Source organism: Sitophilus oryzae, unplaced genomic scaffold (genome assembly GCF_002938485.1).
Source record: "Sitophilus oryzae breed Bouriz unplaced genomic scaffold, Soryzae_2.0 scaffold_1002_pilon_pilon, whole genome shotgun sequence".
In the NCBI taxonomy this organism is placed as follows: domain Eukaryota; kingdom Metazoa; phylum Arthropoda; class Insecta; order Coleoptera; family Curculionidae; genus Sitophilus; species Sitophilus oryzae.
This window is the reverse complement of record NW_022145619.1, coordinates 906,100-928,552: the sequence shown is the minus strand read 5'-3', so window position 1 is coordinate 928,552 and position 22,453 is coordinate 906,100. Positions and strand designations below refer to the sequence as shown.

General features: G+C 33.5%; 1 protein-coding gene across 3 annotated transcripts; it reads right to left on the bottom strand.

Annotated features, from left to right (window-relative positions):
• Positions 1–829: 829 nt before the first annotated feature.
• LOC115888097 (gamma-aminobutyric acid type B receptor subunit 2) lies at positions 830–22,183 on the bottom strand. Of its 3 annotated transcripts, none has more exons than XM_030907703.1 (19): positions 21,555–22,182; positions 19,915–20,036; positions 17,032–17,169; positions 15,207–15,385; positions 14,555–14,670; positions 13,657–13,889; positions 12,619–12,844; positions 8,916–9,072; positions 8,518–8,664; positions 7,522–7,631; positions 7,104–7,357; positions 6,452–6,562; positions 6,229–6,397; positions 5,930–6,168; positions 5,249–5,451; positions 4,613–4,910; positions 3,555–3,750; positions 2,483–2,659; positions 830–1,235 (listed from the first exon to the last, which is right to left on the bottom strand). In XM_030907703.1, the coding sequence occupies exons 1-19, from the start codon at positions 21,709–21,711 to the stop codon at positions 850–852; spliced, it is 3,618 nt and encodes a 1,205-aa protein (XP_030763563.1). In that variant the 5' UTR covers positions 21,712–22,182; the 3' UTR covers positions 830–849. The 3 variants fall into 3 exon arrangements, with proteins under 3 accessions (XP_030763563.1, XP_030763636.1, XP_030763710.1); XM_030907776.1 differs by having other exon boundaries at positions 839–1,226; positions 21,555–22,183; XM_030907850.1 differs by lacking the exons at positions 830–1,235; positions 2,483–2,659 and having other exon boundaries at positions 3,667–3,762; positions 21,555–22,183.
• Positions 22,184–22,453: the final 270 nt, after the last annotated feature.

The window sequence follows — 22,453 nt, the reverse complement described above, 5'->3', positions numbered from 1 at the left end:
GAACCAGACCGGTAAACTACGTTAAAGAGCGGTTCCTGAAAAACATCGGTTTGATACGGAACGGTTTGGTAAAATACTGGAAACGTCCTTTAATGAATGAAAAGGAAAGTACTTTATTAATAAACTCTTAAACTCTTTAGACAGCTCAAGTGACGATTTGCAGGTCCAATATTAAAACAGGTCAATAATAAATAAACAAATCTAATCAATATTTATATTTTTATAGCTTACAAAACATTCACGATTACTTGTTGTCTTGTTTTTCATGTTTTCTTTAAATGTTCCTGACTTTTAAGAAACAATGGCTGCATGATAAGTTTAAATGGTCCTAAAAAGTCATTCTATTTAGTTAATGAAATTTATTTACCTTTACTGCCTACCTCCATTGCTTTTGGATGTAAATACTATGGGGGGCTTTAATTAGCCTCCATAGTAAATACAAAATATTATAACAAATTTTAGAAATTAAATGAGAATTTCACTCGAACATCCAATATTTGCTTGATTTCTGTCACATAAAGGACATTGATTGACAAACAAAACCAGAAAAACCAGCCTTCTCGCGCTGGTTAGTTTGGTGACAGTTATAACCGAATTTTTCAGGAACCGTGTTCCATAATAAGAAAACTTTCAGGAAACCGATAGAAATGGAACATAAAACCATAACCAAGATAAGCAACGGAATACACCCTTAGTAAAATAGTGCTGACTAGGGATCAGATTTTTTCCGATATATCGATAACCATCGATAGTTATAAACCGGTGTTTTAACGTAGCTGGACCATTGGCTTCAATAATTAAATATTAAAACATATCACTTAGTTTAAAATTACGTTTATTTTATTTAAATTACAAGTACTCCACAATATCGCACTTAATGCTAATATTCGGACATGACCGTCCAAATGAGTAGTCTATATTGTGCTGACTCTTGTTTCTCTCAGTCAGCAATTTCTGGAAAATGGGTAAGATATCCGTATCCGTCTCCAGTAGTTCTCCCTCGGACATCGCGTTACACATGGATTTTTCTCTTTTTGTGCGATTCATAGTTGATGACTTTATAGCGGCTACGTTGGGGGTACTTTGAAAATATGACAATTTCTTGCATTGCTGGTTGCATATACTGCTCGACGATATGTCGGACAGATGCGACTTGGCGGGGGAGTTTTCTTTCTGCCCCCCGTGTTTGTTCCTTTCGGATGTGGTGCGATGTATGGGCGTCTCTTCTGAAAATACTACAAAGTGTAGAACAATGTAGAGAATATTATTAAGTTAATTAAAGCCAAGGCACGTCCACTTGCAAGTAAATTTGCGTTTTTTAAAAAAGATTAAGGAAGGAACATATCAACAAATTTAGGTGCGGCGCGCGATAGTATAAAACGCGTAAACAAATGTGATACTAGAGAACAACGGCATACGGTCGAGTCGGCCTACAAACACGTAAACGTTTACGTACGCATGCGCATTTCTTATATTTTTATTTTTTATACACGTAAAAGATTCTTTACGTCTACGTCTACGTGCCAGCAGCGGCCGACTCGACCGTATGCCGTTGTTCTCTAATATGATAAAGTTACCCTACGTTAAGGTGATACGCGTTACGTTACGCTGATAATGTTACGTTAAAAATAACGTCACGTTACGATGATAACGTTAATTAACGTTATTAACCTAACGTTAAAAATAACGTTACGTTACGAAACCGACTTCGATGATTACGTTACGGTAATAACGTTACATTTCGATAATAACGTTAGCTTATAGTGAAAACGTTATGTTACAATGGAAACGTTAGGCTACGATGAAAACCTTTCGTTACGAGAAAACGTTACGTTACCGTGAAACAGCTACGTTACGTTAAAAATAACATTATCGTTACTACAAAATAACGTTAAAGTTAATAATAATGTTGCATTAAAAATATCGTTATCGTTACGACAAAAATAACGTTATCGTTACGACAAAAAATAACGTTATCGTTACGACAAAAATAAATAACGTCAACGTTTTGTTAAAAATATCGTCAACGTTATGTTAAAAATAACGTTATCGTTACGACAAAAACAACGGTGCCTTAAAAATAGCGTTATCATTACAGCAAAAATAACTTATAGAAATTGAACGAATATAATTTTATTCAACGTGTTACTGACAACATTTTCCAGGAAGAAAGATTTTATGTGTACACGTTTCAGTAAAAAGGGCAAGAGAGAATAAAAGAATACCGTATGATCGAAAAAAGGTCCAGTTGGCTAAAATATGAACATCTATGACATTCCCCACATAATTTTGCATATAAAGAGACAGCGATCTTTAATTCATAGCCATCGCTGACGCCTTTTTTTTTCGATCATATTGTATAAAAAAAAGAATAGACTTTGAGCATTTTTCAATACTGGGTACATACTTGTGCAAAAGGTGTATGCAAGTTAGTTCCAAGTGGACACGAAACTGAATCTAACTAAACGAAAAACAAATTTACCTTTAGTTTGTTGCATTATACTAACTCTGCTGTTCTTTTGATGTGCTTTTGGACACCTGTGCTGGCTCCCAGTGTTCCACAATTCGCTTTTGGCCACAACGTGCGTTCCGCATTCGTTTTTCTTTTGGGGTGTGGTGGTTCGCACGTTTTGCGTTGTTGCTTGAGAGCAGGCTATTCCTAAATATAAAGACTGAATGTATTCTCAGGCCAAAAAAAGGAGGTTTGCACAAGGTATCTCAAACTTAAAGCGATTGTACAGGGTGTTAAAAAGAAACCAAATGCGAAAAACTTTAAGAAGCGTTTTCTTGGCAAAAATAAAGGGTAGTTTGTTATACCGTATGATCGAAAAAAACGGCGTCAGCGATGGCTATGAAATGAAGATCGCTGTCTCTTTATATGTAAAATTATATGGGGAATGTCATTGATTGTCATTTCTAAGCCAACTATGGACGCCGTTTTCTTTCGATCATACGGTATAACTTTTTCGCATTAGTTTTGATACACCTTGTGTAGTTCCCACTATTTATTGATTTTTTTTGTTGTTGTTCACTACAGCTCATCTTAGATAGGAACTATCGGAAAAAGAAAAAACAATCGTATCCGATAGTCAAGCAGCCTTAAAAGCGATCAACTCAGTAACCATAAGTTGGTTAAAGAACGCCTAGAGATGTTGAACAAATTAGGCAAAGAAAATAAAGTCGTCTTGCTCCTCCTCTGGGTGCCGACCCATCAAGGGATAGAAGATTGAAAAAGCAAATGATTTAGCTACGAACATTCCACTAACTGGACCAGAACCGTTCTGCTTCTCAAGTGGAAACCAACTTCAGGCGGAACTGAACAACCTGGAAGACTCCATCCGTAACTTGGAATGGGAATCCTCCAACGGTCTAAGACGTTCTAAGAAACTTCTCAGGACTTATGACCGAAAAAAATCAGAGATTTTCCTTGATTTAAGTAAGAACGATCTTCGGATTGTCGCGGGGTTTTTAACACGACACTACCTCTTTCATAAACACCGCAGTAGATTGAAGCTGTGATAATAGCCTTATAATAGATACAAAATAATAGATACCTTTTATATCATCATCTTCAATGTTTTTTGATGAAATATTCTCTTTCCTTTTTTCGTCTGTCTCAATTGAACGAGTTGCTATACTTTTTGATGGAGTACGTTCATGAGTCGGTGTTTTTTTGTGTTTCTCGTCCTTTTTTATTACTGGAACATTATTTTCTATTTCTTCTTCGTCACATTTTGCTGTTTTCTTCGTCTAAAATAATAACTGAGAAATCTCTAAGACTATTATTACATTCTAGAAATATAAGCGTTGATCCAATTACATAGTTATAATTAATTACACGCTGATTAGTTGTACACTATTTTGTTATACAGGATGTAACAAAACAGTGTACCAAACTTCAGCGGAAAAAAATAACAGAAAAAGTTTCTATGCACATATACAGGATGGTCCGAATTGTATTCGGGAAACTTCGGTAGCATATTCTGCAGATAAAAATAAGTAAAAAAGTTCGTATAAATGTATGTCCTAAAATGCTTCGTTTCGGAGACACAGGGTGTACAAATTTTATGATTAATTTAAAAAATAAGTTTCCAATTTTATCGTTTCAGTCAAATAACTATATCTATTTAAAATGTTTATTTTTTGTCAGTGATGACATGTATTGATAAATTCTATTCCAAATATTTTGAGAACGGTTACTCGTGGCTATTCTTACCAAGAGACATTTTTTATTTAAAAAACGACGGAAATGTATATTTTGTCACTCAGTATAGTTTTATACAGGTACGGACGAAAATTTAGTACCCTTCAAAACAGTTAAAAAGCGTGTGGGTGGCGCAAGTCGGAGTGATATTTACATCGAAATCAAATTTCTAATGTCAAAAAACACCCAGTTATCATCCAAATATCGACGCTAGTTCAGAAAATATTGGAAGAAATCGAAATAAAAATGAAACTTCTACACCCTGTATCTCCGAAACGAAGCATTTTGGGACATACATTTATACTGCTGTCGAAGTTTTCCGAATACAATTCGGACCACCCTGTAGAACAATAATTATTGCTGACGATACGGAACAATTTTGTTTCACCCTGTATATGGAGTACGTACCTGCATTTCAGATTTTTTAATTTCCATTTTCTCACCAGCGTCGTGCGATGTTTTATTATTATTTTTTAAACTATTAAAATTATTATCTACTTTGACAAAAGATTCTTTTTGGACATTCTCTATTTTTGAGTCCAAATCAACCTCAACGTTGTCTAATAGCCTTGCAATAGTTCCATTGACTTGATTCTGATGCCTAAATTGACTAACGTTTTCAGTAGTTTTGCCAAAACTAGGTGAATTCTGTGTATTGGTTTTGGCTGGAGGAGGTTCTACAGTAGGAGGAAGTAACTTTTGTTTTCTGAAAATATGAGAATAGACTATCATTTATCGCGGTATAAAAAAATAACTACTTTTTTTGAAGAATTATACCCTATGATAAAAAAACTGCGTCAAACAAAACGGCTGGGGAATAACGGTGGTAATTTTGGCGAGGTCAATCTCTAGACGTCACTCTTACTAAAAGTTGACATACAACTTTTAAATTACATCATTTAAAAATCATTTTTACTTAATATAAAAATAAATTACAATTTTCTTTAGGCCAAATGGCTTGACCTCGCCAAAATTATCACCGAATGATATTCTCCAGCCGTCTTTGACGCCCTTTTTTTTCGATTTTATGGTATTTATGCTCACTTTTGACTATCGGTGCGATGCAGTGACGTGAAATCAGGTTGCGAGCTCAAACTACACAGCGATGTCAATTCACTGGTTTCAGTAACACTAGGCATGTCTTTCCGTACTTGCGGTATAGATAACCTGTTAGTGTCCGAAAAAGATTCTTCAGTTTTCTGTTCGAGAATATCTTTAGCGTCGTCTCCAAGTTGATGAATAAGCATCTATACAAAATAAACGCTATTAACTAACTATTCTAATTTTATCAGCGATTAAAGTCTCGTCCACACGTAACGTTTTACCTGTCAGGTAAGACGGATTAAAGATTAACGTACACGCTGGAAGTTTTATCTGTGGTTTTAGATCAATTTTGTATAGGAGACCGTGCAGGAAAAACCAGTGGCGCATCGCGCATCTAGACAATGACTCTGGTAGTGACAATATTAAGTACGTAAAGTAAAGGTATTGTAACTGAAGAACAAAAATAAAATTCGATTGGCCTGGATCTTCTATCATGAACTGTATTATTAATTTCGTTTCTGTCACATTTTATGTTAATACGACTATAATAAGTAGCCATCTTATCGACAAAAGATTATTTCGTAAAATAATGGAAAAATATGTTCGGTTCAATTTACTTGACATGTTTTTACTGCACAGGTAAAACGTAACGTGTAGAAGGGGCTTATTTAGATTTTAGACCTGTAATTCGCTATCCTTATCCAACAATGTTTTCTTGTATTTAGAGTTAAGTTCTTTTAGATCTTTCATCTTTGTTTCTATTTCCGAAACACTAGAATTTCTTCTAGTCTTCGACATAGGCCTTAAAGTAGCCCTGATTCTTTTATCTATGGTTCCACCAGGATCTTTGCGTAACTCCACCATTTTAGGCACGAATACTAGACATAACGTAATGGTAGTACAAAAGATTATAAAGGAACCTACAAGATTTTCGATACAATAAAACATGTCAATTAATATTTTAAAATGTTTAATATTACTTATCAACAAAAACATTTCGTCCTGATGATCGACTAAGGCCAGTGCCACAGCTACTCCCAGTATGCACATTATGACAACGTTGTAAACGGAAAAACCGACATATCTGCTATCGTTTAGGGCTGGAATGGATACGTGACGAGTCTCCCAAGCCAGGAAAGCACCAAAGATCTTAAAAAAATATAAAATAAAATTTTTATCTGAAGCTTCTTTGAACTGTGTTACCATTAGTAAGCCTTTAAAAATGTATATCGAAGAAATAAAGATACTCATATTTTCCGAAGTGCAATATTCGTTTTCTGGTATTATTATTTCGTCTTCGTTTGAGGGATGTGGCTGAAATTTTAGATATTTAGGCTCAATTCACACCATAATGCCGGTTCAACCATCACGGTTGGAGGAAAAATTATTTTTAAATGGTTTTAAATTCAAATAAAAATAAAATGTTTAAAATTCGAGAAAATATACTTTTTTGGAAATAGATTTGTGTGTCTGGAAAGGTTCTATTTTTTTATGTCTTTCTATAATTAGTGTTAATTTTTGAGAAGTTTTAGGCCAATTTTTAAGTAAATAACTTGTAGAGATTGACCTCGCCAAAATTATCACCAATTGTCATTCCCCAGCCGTCTCTAACGCCGTTTTTTTCGATCATGCGGTATGTGTGAACTTGTTTTGGTGCCCCACGTTGGGCGCCAAAACTGAATCTACTTTTAGAAGACAAAATGCTATATGAAATTCAGTTTTGTTGAAAATATTAAGACACTCTGTTCATAATATGAACATAATTTGATTTTACCGGACCGAGGAAAAGCCGTAACTGGCATAATGGTGTGAATCCGACTATACCTAATTCAAATTTGTTCATATTGATACTTACGTACGGTTCTCCTCTTTTGGTTTCTCTATAGAATGGATCCGTCACTTGCCATGTTGTCATGATAACCACATCTACGCAAATTAGTATTCCCACTATCATAAACAGTTGATAGTCCTTTATAACTTTTTTGTTTAACTTGACATCAGTAAATATGGAATGAACCCGCCATGTTTTGCTGAACATTGAACCGAAGGCTAAAGAGAATCCCGCCATTAGGGTCCACGCTCGGGCGGTACATATATAAGGAAACGCCTCTAAAAACAAATATATAATGATTATTATATTGTAGACACCGGGTAGACACTATATTATTTCTTTAAAAAAGCTCTAGTATGAGTGGAAGGGGTGATTAATCCGAGGGTTTAATCACCGCGACCTTAAAGGTTTAAGTACCTAAATAAAACAAGTGGGTACTTACCAATACTGGATAATCCTGAATCTAAACCAAGAAATATGATACTAGTGTAAGTCACCATACATCCTATAATAATTAAATTATTTAGTTGTGGACTGGACATCTTAATATATCTGGAACAATAAATCCAAATTTAGGTTTGTCTCTAGACGATGTCGTTTTGTCTACAGGGTATTCAAAAATTAGACGGCGAAATTTTAGGATGTGATACATCGTCAAAAAATATGAAAAAAAGTTCTTATAAAAATGGATCCGTGAATGCGTGGTTTTAAAAATACATGAAGCTAAATTTTGTAAAGAAATAAGTATGAGCTTTTTTTATTCAAAGAAGTTATACCATACGATCGAGAAAAAAACGGTGTCAAAGACGGCTGGGGAATGACAATCGGTGATAATTTTGGCGAGATCAAGCCCTAGACGTCATTTACTTAGCCCTTACACTTCTTTATTTTTTAATTACTCTTACTGCCAGTTATCCTTAAGAAGGATGTAATTTATTTTTATGAGTATACATTATTTTTAAATAGTGTAGTTTAAAATTGGAGAAAAATATTTTTTTGGAAATAGATTTGTGTCTATCTTTTTTAATCTTTCTATAATTACTGTTAAATTTTGACAAGTTTTATGTAAATTTTTAGTAAATGATGTGTAGAGATTGACCTCGCCAAAATTATCCAGATTTACTATTACTACTTTACCGACAACAAATTAAGTTGTTTTTTTTTTGGCGCATCTAGTAATTAGTCTATTTTTTTTATTAGTCATCTAGAGTCTGGGAGGGGTAGTGGAAATATTTAATTACTAGCCTTAGATATAAATTAAAGTTTCGCAAAAAGGTATTGTAACTGTTTAATGAAATACACTTGAAAAGATTGATCTGAATTTTCTATTTTGATATATTGGTATTACTATTTTTTTTCCTTTTTTTATTTTATTTATAATTTTTTTTCTGGGAGGGGTAATTACCCCTATACCCTTCGCTTCCAGTTACAAACTCACCTCTGATTTCTGTACTTTATATTAAATGCCAAAAAGAAAGTCGCAATGAATATTCCAAGGATAGCAAGCGATGCCAATATGGCGTACACTGTCTTATTCACTCTTGTATGTTCTATAATCAAAACGGTTCTGTCCTTTGGCGGGTATCTGAAAAAATATATAATTTATTATTGACTGTGCTAAGTTAGAATATCTTAGCTATATCAGAGATATAGAAGTAGGGGGAATATATATTATTATAATATGGCGTTTAGTTTAGTTATACAATATTATTATAATCAATATTACTTTCTGGCCTTCCCCTCCAGACTTAAGCGCAAAAATTACGGCCACCATGATACGTTCTGCACAGGTTCATGCTCATTTTTCCTTCCTCTATATCTCTAAACTCTACATACTTTCCCGTCCATTTTAAGGAAGAACCGAGAGTCATGTCTAGATGTTGTTTGGCCGCACTGTATTCACCAACTTTTACTTCTTTGCCTTCTTGAAATTGTTTCAATAATATGCTGGCTTTGCGTTCATTATTATAGAAGCGAACGGGTCCAGTAACACCTTAAACATAATAAGTACTAAATATAAGCTGGTTTGTGTATATTTGTTTGTGTTTTTTGTGTGTATATTTTTCATATAGAAACATCTTATATCAAATGAAAAAATTAACTCTCATCTTTAACACAACGCCAAAATTTTAACCTAACCTAAAGGTGCGTATTCATTATCCGAACGAACGAGCGAGCGAATGAATGGAATTCGGTATATTTGGACGGTGGACCGAACGCATGCGGTCGTTCGTTTGTTCGTTCGCTCGGCCATCCGTTTCGAGTCGGTACATCAAAGGCGTTCGCAAACGAATGGGTTAAGGTGTTTTCGTTTGGTTCTAAAATCCGGTCCCGTCCATACTACTACCGAACGAACGAATAAACATTCGTTCCGCGAGACCTTGTTGTTGGTGAAGGGGGAATCCCCTCTGGCACTTTAGCTAAGTCTAAGGGGCATCTCACCAGATAGGGCCACGTCGCCCTGGAAAACGTCGATGCTGTACGTAAGCTGATCTAATAAGAAGATCGACGCATGTCATATATCGTGAAATTGAAACATCATTGGACGTTTCAAAGAGCTTAATTAAAAACATTTTATATGGAGAATTATCTGTAAATATATTAGTTTCTCGTTGGATACCGCATCTGTTGACGGAAGAACAGAGAAAAAAACTCTAAAACACCGTTTTAACGCAGGAAACTCAAAAAATCTATACAGTATTGCTAGTGGTGATGAATCCTGGATTTACTCTTATAAATCCAAAAATAAACATCAACAGGCTGTTTAAAGTAATTACTTTTCGAGTTTCGAAAAAATTGAGTTTCGAAAAACCAACCCTTAACGGCAAATGATCCTCCACCAAGACAATAATGCAAGGTCCCACACAGCCCGAAAATCAATTGAGTTTTAAAGCAAGAAAACATCTAACCGTTGGACCACACTTCATATAGTCTCGACCAAAGTTCTAACGCCTTCTTTATTTTTCCGACAATTAAGAATGAATTGTGTGGTCAAAGCGGTTGTTCTTCTCTGGTCAAGGGTTCCAGGCAGGGCCGGCGGAAGAGCCGGGCGACCCGGGCGACTGCCCGGGGCGCCGAATGTGAGGGGCGCCACGCCAGCAACTAAAATATTTAAAAAAAAATTGTTCGTGGTACTTTACTTATAACTATCTAAACTACTACTAAAAAGCTACTGAAAAGCTATCAACTTTTTGTTAATAACCCTTCCTTTCTATATAATTCTTGTATTTATAAATTTTCTCTAAACAAACTGTTTTGGGTCAAGAGCCAGCAAAATTGACAGTTTTAGACTGCTTGTTGCTCAAAATTGCACTTTGTCTACTACCCACACCCTTCATTTGTTAATGGCTGATCTGCCCTAAAATTATATGAGACAAATATTCATTCGCAAGAAACTAAATAGGATCCCGATATCTTTATTATCAAAAAAAAGCTTGCCTCATTCATTTATTAACAGTAGTGGGAAAAATATCAATCTTTTGGTGATTTTGATTGTTCTGGATTGAATATGTAGTAATACATGGTAAATGGTAGCAGAATCGTAGAAATTTCTCATTAAAGCAAGACAAATGAATGCATCTCAAATCTCAAACACTGGCTGATACTCATTTGTAGCCAACAAAACTGTATCTGATCATACCTATACTGATTCTGCGCGAGATAATTGATTGTGAAAAAGAAAAGAAATTTTTCTTAAATTCTTATAGAAAAATAATGCAATTGCTTGCAACTAAATAGTAATGTTTTCAAAGATCACTGATACTTATCATTTATATACCGGGTGCGTCTCAAAACTGGCTCACTCCTATTTTTTCAGATGAAAAAACGAGATTTGGTATGTTAGTATACGACATAAATTAGGATTAATTGACGTATTCAATTGTTTTTGATCACTTCCTCTTTCACCGGAAATTAATAAAACTTTTGATTTTTAAATGTCAACCTCGGTATATTTCTACTTTATGCGATAGAAAATGACAATCTGAATAGAATGACATATCATAATGTGTCAACTTTTGACATTTTCGCATATGGATTATTTGAAATTGTAACATGCGGTTCATAACAACAATTTGACTCGAAATATCAAGTGTGTGGTACACTGTGGTGTTTTTAACACAGCCATGGCACTCTAGATTGAAATTTAAAATACGATTTTTTGAGCAAAAATGTCAAAAGTTAAATGTCGATTAGTGATATGTCATTCTACTCAGAGTGTCATTTTCTATAGAATAAACAAGAAAAATATAGCCGGTGCCATATAAAAATCAATAGTTTTTCGTTGAAACAGGAAGTGACCAAAAACAATTGAATACGTCAATCAATCCTAACTTATGTCATATACTAACATACCAAATTTCGTTTTTTTTCTAAATAAATAAAACTTTCAAGATGCACCCGGTATAGAAAAAACAACCGCGGACTAAGATTGAACGAAGAGAAGAATTTTGAAGTACCTTTAAGTGAAATTTTATTGTTAAAGTAGCATAAATATGCTTAGTTGTTATGGTAACATGTTAACTATTGGGGGGGGGCGCCAGGTAGGGTATTGGCCCGGTCTCAATATTTCCCTTCCGCCGGCCCTGGTTCCAGGTCCCTAGAAGATGCAGTCAGCGCCTTCAAAAACGCAATTTTGAAAGTACCACCAACGAGCGAGTAGAATAACTGCTTTCAGAATACTTCGAAAAACAATAGTATTTAAAAGATATCTACTGTTTTTTTCTATCTCTATATGCAAAATACAGGGTGTTCCTTAATGACATGCTAATATTTAAGGGCGTGATTCTTGGACCTATTCTAAGAGAAAAACTTCATATGAATGTATGTCCTAAACATCTTAATTTCTGAGATACAGGGTGGTAAATTTTTCTAAAAAAAACTTTTTTTCATAAAAAGTCTGAGTTTATTAAAGATATCTTTATGAAACTTAATACACGTCTTCTATGCATCAAAATACCTATTTTGGTATACAAAGAATTTTATCTATTTCATCCAGTGCCGTCCATACGGGTTTTACATTGAATATTTTTGGAGAAAAAAGTGGTACACCACTGACTTCTCTTCCTTCATAGACTTCCCTCAAAATCTTTATTCATTTTTAAACATTTTTTGTCTCTTGATTTTTTTCGTCCGACGCATAGTTTTTGCTCAAAAACTATGTGTCAAACCGCATCATATGCGGAAAATATGATGCGGTGACTGTTGTGTGAAAATCATTTTTGCATCGGCTGGAAGAAAATTAAGAAATGAAACATTTTTTTTTGTATATCAAAATAAGCATTCTGATGCATGGAAGACGTGTATCAAATATACCATCAGAGATATTTTGGAAAAAAATTAGAAAATTTTACCACCCTGTATCTAAAATGTTAAGATGTTTAGAACATATATTCATATGAAGTTTTTTTTATTAGAATAGGTCCAAGAATCACCTCCTTAAATATTACCATGTCATTAACGAACACCCTGTATAAAAGATAACCTCGTATAAGGTATATGATAATTAATTTTTATTTGCTCGCGTTTTCGTTTAACTAACCTTCGAAACTAGTGTTGTTTAGAGCTTCCAAGAATAATTTCTCCCAAAAAGGATCTCTGTATCTGAAATCATTAACTGTTTGGTTTCGCCGAAAGTATTTGATTTTGTGGGCTACACTTTGGATGGCCAGTGCGACAGCCCATATCCCATCGTAAGTGTAGCCATGAAATCGAGAATATTCGACACCCCTTCTTGAATCGTATTCTACCTTGTACTCATCAGCCGTCTGAAAGAAAGTTTAAATAAGAAAAAAGTTAGAACAACTAATGGAAGTAATAAATCAGAGATATAGGGGTATGGGGAATGAGCTTCGACGAGTGCGCAGAAAATCTAATCATCGTTGCACATGCACACATTGCACACTGCGCTGAAGCATGATAAAAAATGAGTTTAAAGATTTTGTTTACAGTACTTTTATTATAACGGAGTTTTCTGTTTCCTCGTCTTTATAAAAAGATCACTGTTCATTTGTAAATAATGTTATATACCAGCACCGTTCTGATTCCTAGGTGGAAACCGACTTAAAGCATAACTGAAACACCTAGAAGCCTCCATCGTAACCTGGAATGGGACTCCCCCAACGGTCTAAGAAACTCGAAGAGTTCTCAGGACTTATGACAGGGAAAAATCGAAGATTTTTCCAGATAGGAACAATCTTTTGATTCTCACTGGGTTTTTAACACAGGACACTGTCTCCTTAATAAATATCTCAATAGATTGAAGCTAAGAAAAGTAAGAAACCACGGCAAATACAGATTCTGTAGGGAAAATGGGGAAACACCAGAACACCACATCGCGCCGAGACGACAACCATTCGTGCCATAAACTTTGGTACGACTGATATCGGAGATGGAAAACTTACCTCTGTAAAACCAACTCAGATACATGCTTTTGTCAAAACCCTGATGAGACTGTATGGTGAGTTATTTTACAGGAGAAAGGGGGACACAATAGATGGAATATAATGTAATATTCTCCCTATCTCCTCTATATCTCTGATCGTTCCGTATTATAGCTAGATAATAACGAACTTCTTACTATTCCAGATATCGTGATTTCTCCGTTAGTACTTAATGGTAGCAGATCGGTTAATATTGTTTGTTCTAATGCTGTTTCTAATTCACTTAAAGTACAGTTTAGTTCTGAATCGTTTTTCTTCCACCATTCGTGACTGTACGTTCCCATGATGAGCCATTGGTACTTTCGGCCGTACATATCAAGCTTATAGGCCTCACAAAATATATACTTTGCCCAGTTTTCGTTAAAATTTCCTATACGCATAAAATATATCCTACTCTTTACAAGAGGAAAAACTTTTTTATTATTAACATTTTGAGAACAATGCATTCAAAATGGAAATTTTTGCTTGCTCTATAATGTTTAATCCTGTTTATAATTTTCTGAATTTTCGATACCGTTTTAAGGTGCGTTCACACCGGCTGCGCCGCTCCGCACCGCGCAAAGCATTTTTTAACCTATACTTTTAAAGTGTATTTTTTTAGCGAGCACAAAATATATGTTAAAAAATGATTTGCGCGGCGCGGAGCGACGCAGCCGGTGTGAACACACCTTTAGAGAAAAATAAGACAAATACGTTATTAGGGCTATTATAAAGTCCTAAAAATCAAAACGCGTTTCTATGGTAATATTATTTCATTTTATTATTAAGTTTGATTAACGTCAATGATTAACGATTAATTTTTCTTTCGGTAACATTGAACTAACTGAATTTTGTTCTTGAATATTTCAATAATAACAGGAAAAATATGACGATAATCAAATTTAATAAAACTAACAATTTATCAAACAATGAAAACCTAAAAGTGATATTACTGTATAGTATGGTTAGAATAAACATACAATTATAATTAATTGTAGTTGTAATAATGCAAACAAACAAAATATTATTACGTATTATTATTAAAAGTCGCTTTACCTAAAAGTATTCGGGTATCTTTTTCTTTTAATTTTATTAAAGCTGTGGTGACTTCGTTAGTGAAGCTTTGTGCTTCGACAATCTGATACCCTACTGCATCTAGATCAGCAACTAATCTGAAAAATATTAAGTGTAGAATCATTAAAAAGTGATCAAGTCAACCAATGACGGACCTAGAACGAGTATACTGTAGAGTAAGAATAGTATACTGATGCAATATGCACTTTTTACATAAAAAAAGTTTGAATTTTGAAAAATCAACCCCAGAAAACATTTAAAAATTTTTTTAGAAAGTTTTTCGAGTAAGTAAAACTTTTAAAAGATATATAATGGAAACTATACAAAATTTAATCTGCCAAAAGACTCGCATATTTTTTGGAGGAATACATCTTTTTTAAGAATAGATTCTTTTACTTTTTTAATAAAATATTCGCCTGATCTCGTCATACTGCATTCTGTAATTACTGCATTCTGAGATAATTTCAGGTACAGAGTCTTCTCTGTACCTGTCTATAACTTATTCACCAGTGTAAATACCCTTGATCACTTTATATATTATGGAACACTGTATATAACTCATTCACCAGTGTAAATACCCTTGATCACTTTATATATTATGTGTGAACACTGTGTATAATATTTACATACTTACTTATTGTGGGCTAAAGAATATCGTGGTTCGTTTTGATAAATCGTACCCACTCTAGTCCAATTAAATTCTTTCAAAAGAGACAATCTGGGGGGATTAAAAGCATTTTCGGATGGTACTATTCTAAAAAAATTCGGAAAATTTTCCTTGGTAAACATCGGATGAGTGTCAGCGTACGATAACTAAAAAATTGTCCAGAATTATTGAAAGCTATGTACTTATACCTTATTACTACTGCTTCAGTAAAGGAGGTCCTACACGTAACGATTTGATCTGCATGCCAAATTGCAAGCATATTTCAGATCTTTAAGACCAAACCGATAGTGATCTTTTCACATTACACGTTCAGATTTTACAAAAGATAATTTCGTCAGTCTAAAGTCTAATACATTTCCCGCCAAATCTGTGGTATGTGCAGTTAAAAATATTCGGCATGTTAAAATATCGCAGATCTCGCGTCATTACGCGTTGAAATTTGAACTGAATCGAAGGGCTGTACATCAGGGTGGGTCAAATTGGACGCTTTTAAAGGAAAAAACCCTTTTCTATAGGAGATTTTTATAGATAGAGACGAAAACTAACATTGGTATCTGAGCTCAATTTAAACATTATGGTGAAAACCGCACATCGATATCTGTTACTGTTTCGGAGTTACAGGGTATCTTTCAAAAATGTGCATATTTAACAAATCGTTAAAAATAACGTAACTTTTTTGTTGTGGAAAATTTTGTATTTTTGTGAAAACATTTCCAAAGCACTTTTTTACGTAGAATTTCATGGTTTAAGTATATTTTTTTAAATTAAAAATTTAAGAATTATTAACAGAAAATTTGATTTTTTATATGGGACACCTTGCATATTTTTAATTCATTGAAAAGAATTTAAAATTACCTTTAAAAAAATATAGCATATTTTGCTCGATTCCTCTGAAGTTTACTGTTATGGACAGACAGGATCATTTTTGAACATTTCTCGCGGAATTCATTAACTCGGTGTGGGTGAAAAGATGCCCTCGCATAACCGCTAAGTACTTCTAATTCTTGTTTAGATTATACGGGCAATTTAAAAATAAGAATCTTTATTCTTCCTCAAAGATAAAAATCCATAGGCGCTAAGTCCGGCGGCCTCGTCGGCCAACGGCTGAGATCTTGGTTAGCTATTCAATTATTGCCGAAATTGGCTGCAAAAATTTGCTGATAACTTCAGCGTTCTGCGGCGGTGTCTCGTTTTGCTGGAAAAATATGTTTTCGAGTGCCATTAGGGAGAGATCATCAATAAGGGGTCCAAAACCTACTATACTTAATAATGGCAAATTTTTCAAAAGTTCTGCATTTCGAAGGGGACTATAACAAAATATCAAGTGCGCTATATTTTTGAAAAGTAATTTTTTTCTTTTCATTTAATTAAAAATATACAGGGTGTCCCAAATAAAAAATCAATTTTTCTGTTGATAATTCTTAATTTATTAATTTAAAAAAAATATACTTAAACCATTAAATTCTACGTAAAGAGGTGCTTTGAAAATGTTTCAACAAAAATACAAAATTTTCTATAGCAAAAAGTTACAGCGATTTGTTAAAAATGCACATTTTTAAAAAACACCCCGTAACTCATAAACGGTAACAGATATCGATGTGCGGTTTTCACCATCATGTTTTTGATAAAAATTAAGCTCCAGACACAGATATTAGTTTTCGTCTATATCCTATAGAAAAGGGTGTTTCCCTTTAAAGGCGTCGATTTTGACCCACCCTGTACAGTTCAAATCTCTCAAGTATCGTTGCGTGTAGAGCCCTTTTAAGACAATTAGTTGAAAAGCAGGCTTTACCTGAGTCAGGTGCCAATGTTTGGAAGCTTTAGCTATAGGATCGGTAACGTGCGTACAAGCAGCCCCGAATAACATAAGTTTATGAGGACCGCTGTGCATCATATCAAAGAATGCCTTAACACCCACTGCTGCATTGCACTAAAAGTAATTATTCGTTTAAGAAAATCAAAGAAAACATATAACAAGCAAGAAAACCCCAAGTGCTTTAACTGGTTTAGAATTGAATTAATTGTAGTATACCGGGTGAGGCGTCTCAAAAGTGGCTCACCCCTATAACTTTTTTATTTTTTCCAGATAAAAAAACCAGATTTGGTATGTTAGTGTATGACATAAATTAGGATTGATTGACGTATTCAATTGTTTTCAGTCAATTCGTGTTTCACCAGAAATTACTACGACTTTTGATTTTTAAATAGCACCACTTGATATTTCTTTTACTTATTTATTCGATAGAAAATGACACACTCCGAATAAAAGGACATATCATATGTCAACTTTTTACATTCTCGCTTTAAAAAATAACGTAAACATACCAAATCTTGTTTTTTTATCTGAAAAAATAAAAAAGGTATAGGTGTAAGCCACTTTTGAGACGCACCCGGTATATTCATTATTAATTTTATTTTATTTTTTTGGTAAAAGTTATATACCGGGTGCGTCTCAAAAGTGGTTCACTCCTATAACATTTTTATTTTTTTAGTTAAAAAAACGAGATTTGGTATGTTAGTATATGACATAAATTAGGATTGGTTGACGATATTCAATTGTTTTCGGCCACTTCCGGTTTCACCGGAAATGACTACAACTTTTCATTTTTAAATAGCACCCCCAGTATTTTTTTACTTTATTCGATAGAAAATGTCACTCTGAATAGAATGTCATATCATATGTCAACTTTTGACATTTTCGCATATGGTTTATTTGAAATTAAAATTTGCGGTTCGTAACGAAAATTTGACTTGAGATAGCAAGTGTGTGGTATCAAATTATTCGTAAAAAAATGTTTTTTCCAAATATGCCAATGAGCCACCCTTGTTCCATTTGAAAACATTGAGATATGATTAAAAATACGATTAGAACATTTTCTAACTGGCCAGGACAAGACAGTAAAAACATAAGATGATCAAATATATTTTTCCAAGGCTCCTTGAGGAAGAATTAGTGTTTTTAACATAGCCATGGCACCCTAGATTGAATTTTAAAATACAATTTTTTAACAAGCGAGAATGTCAAAAGTTGACGTATGATATGTCATTCTATTCAGAATGTCATTTTCTATCGAATAAAGTAAAAAAATACCGAGGGTGCCATTTAAAAATCAAAAGTTGTAGACATTTCCGGTGAAACCGGAAGTGACCAAAAACAATTGAATACCACCAATCAATCCTAATTTATGTCATATACTAACATACCAAATCTCGTTTATTTATCTGAAAAAATAAAAAAGTTATAGGGGGTGAGCCACTTTTGAGACGCACCCGGTATACAGAATCTGCAAGGTGTCGCTTCTTTGGATGTTGATTTTCGTATGTACAGCTGGTTCCAATAAAATTGAATACGATTTAAAACATATTTTTATTATTTCGGGCAGTATATTATTCTATGATACCAGTCCCCATGCCAGTCCCCCATTTCTCTATTTTCACTTTGTCAAAAGCAAAGTTGCTTTATACAATGTCACAATAACCTTAACATGTCAAAATACTTGACACATAAAAATATACACTGCCCAAATATTCGAAAAAATGTGTAAGAGTCGTATTCATTTTTTTTGGGAACCAGCTGTACAAAGAGCTAGTACAGTCAATATGCTCAATACAATAGAATGTACTGAACAAAGAAAGAAGAGCAAGTATTTTCCTAAGCGCATAAAATATAGCGTCGGATTAAGTAGCGATGTAATAAAAATTTCGCATTTTTCTCTCTTCTAAACATGTAAATCCAAACCCAAGACTTCTCCTTGTGGCACCCAGAAATGTCGACACGGTATAAATCATAAATTAGATTGTGAAATAAAATTTTTATAGAATTAAGGGAACTATATGCAGAGGCCTTCTTTAGGCAAAAAATTTATAATTTTTATCGAAGTCCAGCTTGTAGGGATGTTTCACATGGTGAAAGGAACTGTTACGACAGGCGTGTCGCTATTTTAGCTGACTGTCGTCTAACAAGATTGGGACGACAGAAGGGGGACTTTTTCAAAACACAATCCGCCGCAACTGTCTTCCCGAACCTGTCAAACGCATCCCGGATATGAGGAAAAAGTATATCTAAAAAATACGTAACTCAATAAACCAATAAATTGTGAGATATCAGTTTTATATATAAAAAATGTAGGTAAATTTTAATTACCTATACAGGGTGAGTCTTAAATAAGTGCAAATATTTTCAGGGTTGGTAGATCTCGATAAAAGAAAATAATAAAAGGAAAGATATATTTTCTCCTTACCATTTTTCAGATAAGTCCAAATAACCGAGTTATTTAAGTTTGAAAGTTTAAAAAAAATTATTTTTTTTTTTAAAAAATGTTGAGAGCCACTGAATTTTTTCTGTATTTGTATCCCTTTTATTGCCGTAACCACAGAGAAAAGCCATACTATGGTAATATCAGAGATTAAGAAATTATACCGTGGGAAAATTTGCGGTGAACAGGCAGTTCTAAAAAGTTTTCTAAAAATATACAGGGAAATTTAAGAAAATGCACGATTTTCAACATCTTTTTTTAGCGAAAAAAACTCATAGACGTGTTCCTGGGGTCGAAATATACCACCCCTGAAAATATTTGCACTTATTTAAGACTCACCCTGTATAATCCAGTAAAAGTCTGTTACGCCACTGGATTCTGTCGCATCTGTAAAATAAGATAAATAGGTTGGAGCTTACCATTGTGTCGTTCCACCACATATGCAATCTGTAATTTCGTAAAATTTGGGAGTGCTCGTTGACATGATCCAATGCTAGTTTTACACTAGGCATAACTCCTCTACCTATAAAGTGTTCTACAACTGCAAAATAAAGAATTAGCATAAGCAATCCGCATCAGGAGACTATATTTTAATTTTAATTGTTGATTAATAATAATTTGTTTTAAATAAAGGTGTATTTAGACTCTAAATAAAAGTTAGGTGTTTTTTCTTCACTGTCTAAGGCCCAGGCTACACGTAACGTTTTACCTGTCAGGTACAATGGAAGACAGGATTAAAACCCCGCGATACGCTGGGAGTTTCACTTGCGATTTCATCAATCACCCGCACGAAAAACGGGCACCTTAAAATTTTCAGGTATTTTAAAATTTTATAGATTGTGTTCTAGTGGACCGATTTTGATGACCTTTTAAGCAATTTGTAGCTAAATTATTTGACTTTTTAGTATCTCTTTCTAAATTAAAAATGAAAGTTCCCATCGGTCAATTATACGAGGTAACACAAAATGTTATGTTATTTTGTTGAAAGTTTGGAACACACTATGGAATATGTTAAAAAAGTAAGGAATTCGACTATTATTTTATCAACTAGGTGCATTTTGTCTCGATAGTTTATTTTTTGATTCAACTAAATAGCTTTTTTTTAAATATTCGCTTTTGAAGAATACACTAACATTTTTTCATAATTTTTACATTTTTAAAACCATGCCTTTGCTTTTGGTCCTAGTCAACAGACGCAGACGTCACTGTTATTGAAAAATCATATTATTATCTGTGTTATTATTGTCTATTGGCTATTGGGCAGTTGGAGTTACGAGTTACTCTAGCAGAGATGGTTTTAAGTCCAGAAGTTGCATCCGCTATAGTTGCTTTAATTGAAGGCGGTAGAGATCAAAATTATGTCGCTAACAGATTTAGGTGTGTACATAAACTTAAAATAAAATTTTGCTTTAAGTAAGCTAAAAAAATAAAGCTATTGAGATGAACCAAAAAAAAACAAACTATGAAGAAAGGATGTACCTAGATGATAAAATTATTTTTAAATTCCTTGCTGTCTTAACATATTCCACAGGGTGTTTCAAACTTTCACCAAAATATCAACATTTTGTTTTCCCTCGTATAATTGACAGATGAGAACTTTAATTTTTAATTTAGAAAGGGATACTAAAGAATCAAATAATTTAGCTACAAATTGCTTAAAAGATCATCAAAATTGGTATACTAGAACAAAAGATTTATTTTAAAATGCAAGAAAAAAGAAACTTTAAAATGCAAGAAAATTTTAAGGTGTCCTTAAAAAAAGTTTTAACGTGCTGGTGAGTGTATTATAATCAGTTTTCTACAAATTTTACCTGTTTCTGAATTTTACATTTTTCGTCTACACACAAGGTTTTTACTTGATACGTTTTGACTGAACAGTTAAGACTGACAGGTAAAGCGTTACGTGTATACTTAGCTTTAAACACACATGCAAAATTAATTTCTTTTTAGTATCTATTTAGAACAATATTTTTAATCAATCAATGTTTATTTAATTTTAACGAAAAAAAATTATTCAGATTTAAAAAAATACATTATAATCGTTTTTCTACAACTTTACCTGTTTCTGACTGTTCCACGCCTTTTCCAAAAGGGAAAAATCCCGCAATATACACATCGTGTCTTCGCGAGTCCGTATACGGTTTTTGTAAGACGCAACATTTAATAGTGAAACAAATTAAAAATAATAGAATTTTAAAAGAGTTTTTCTCGGCCATTAAAATATTTTTTTAATATATAAATTGGTTTCAAGTCTTCTGTGCTCATATGAGAAAAAAAATCTTTGTGAAGTATTTGAAAAAAACCTTTACACTACTCTTTACACTCTTTATGGAATTTTAATATTATGAAATTAATTAAAATATGTTTTAAAACGCACGAATTGATATATTAAAGCTTATTATTAGTTTTCAATTGAAAAATCTTATTAAACATCATGGTACTTTCGCACAAGCTCTTTTTTCTGCTAGAGAACATTTTCCCGACCGTCTATTTCGCCTGGATTTTCCAGAGATTTCCGCTTTATTGATTTTTCCAACCCTCTGCTAAAACTGGAACTCCACTGGAACGCGCTTGCGTCATATTATTTATTCGGTGGCTTATTCTTAATTTAGCTAATTTTATAAGTAGCTATATCTGTATTATGAATTACATTAAATTATCCACATACAGGGTGGTGATCAAAAAATATGTGCCATCTCTCGTGGGGCCATTCCTATTATAATCACGTAAAAATAAGATTTATTTTTTATATCGACACAGGGTCCAATTATGCTTTATTTAGAAGCTCTCAGAGGAGGTTAAATTTTAATTTTTTTTTTATTTCTTCTAATTTTCTTCCAAATGTCTTTAGTGATTGGAACGAAATTTTGAAGGGAAAAGTTGCTACAAGTGCGACATATTTTATGTTAAAAAGTAAAGAAAAGAAAGTAGACAATTCAGGGATCTACACAATTTTGC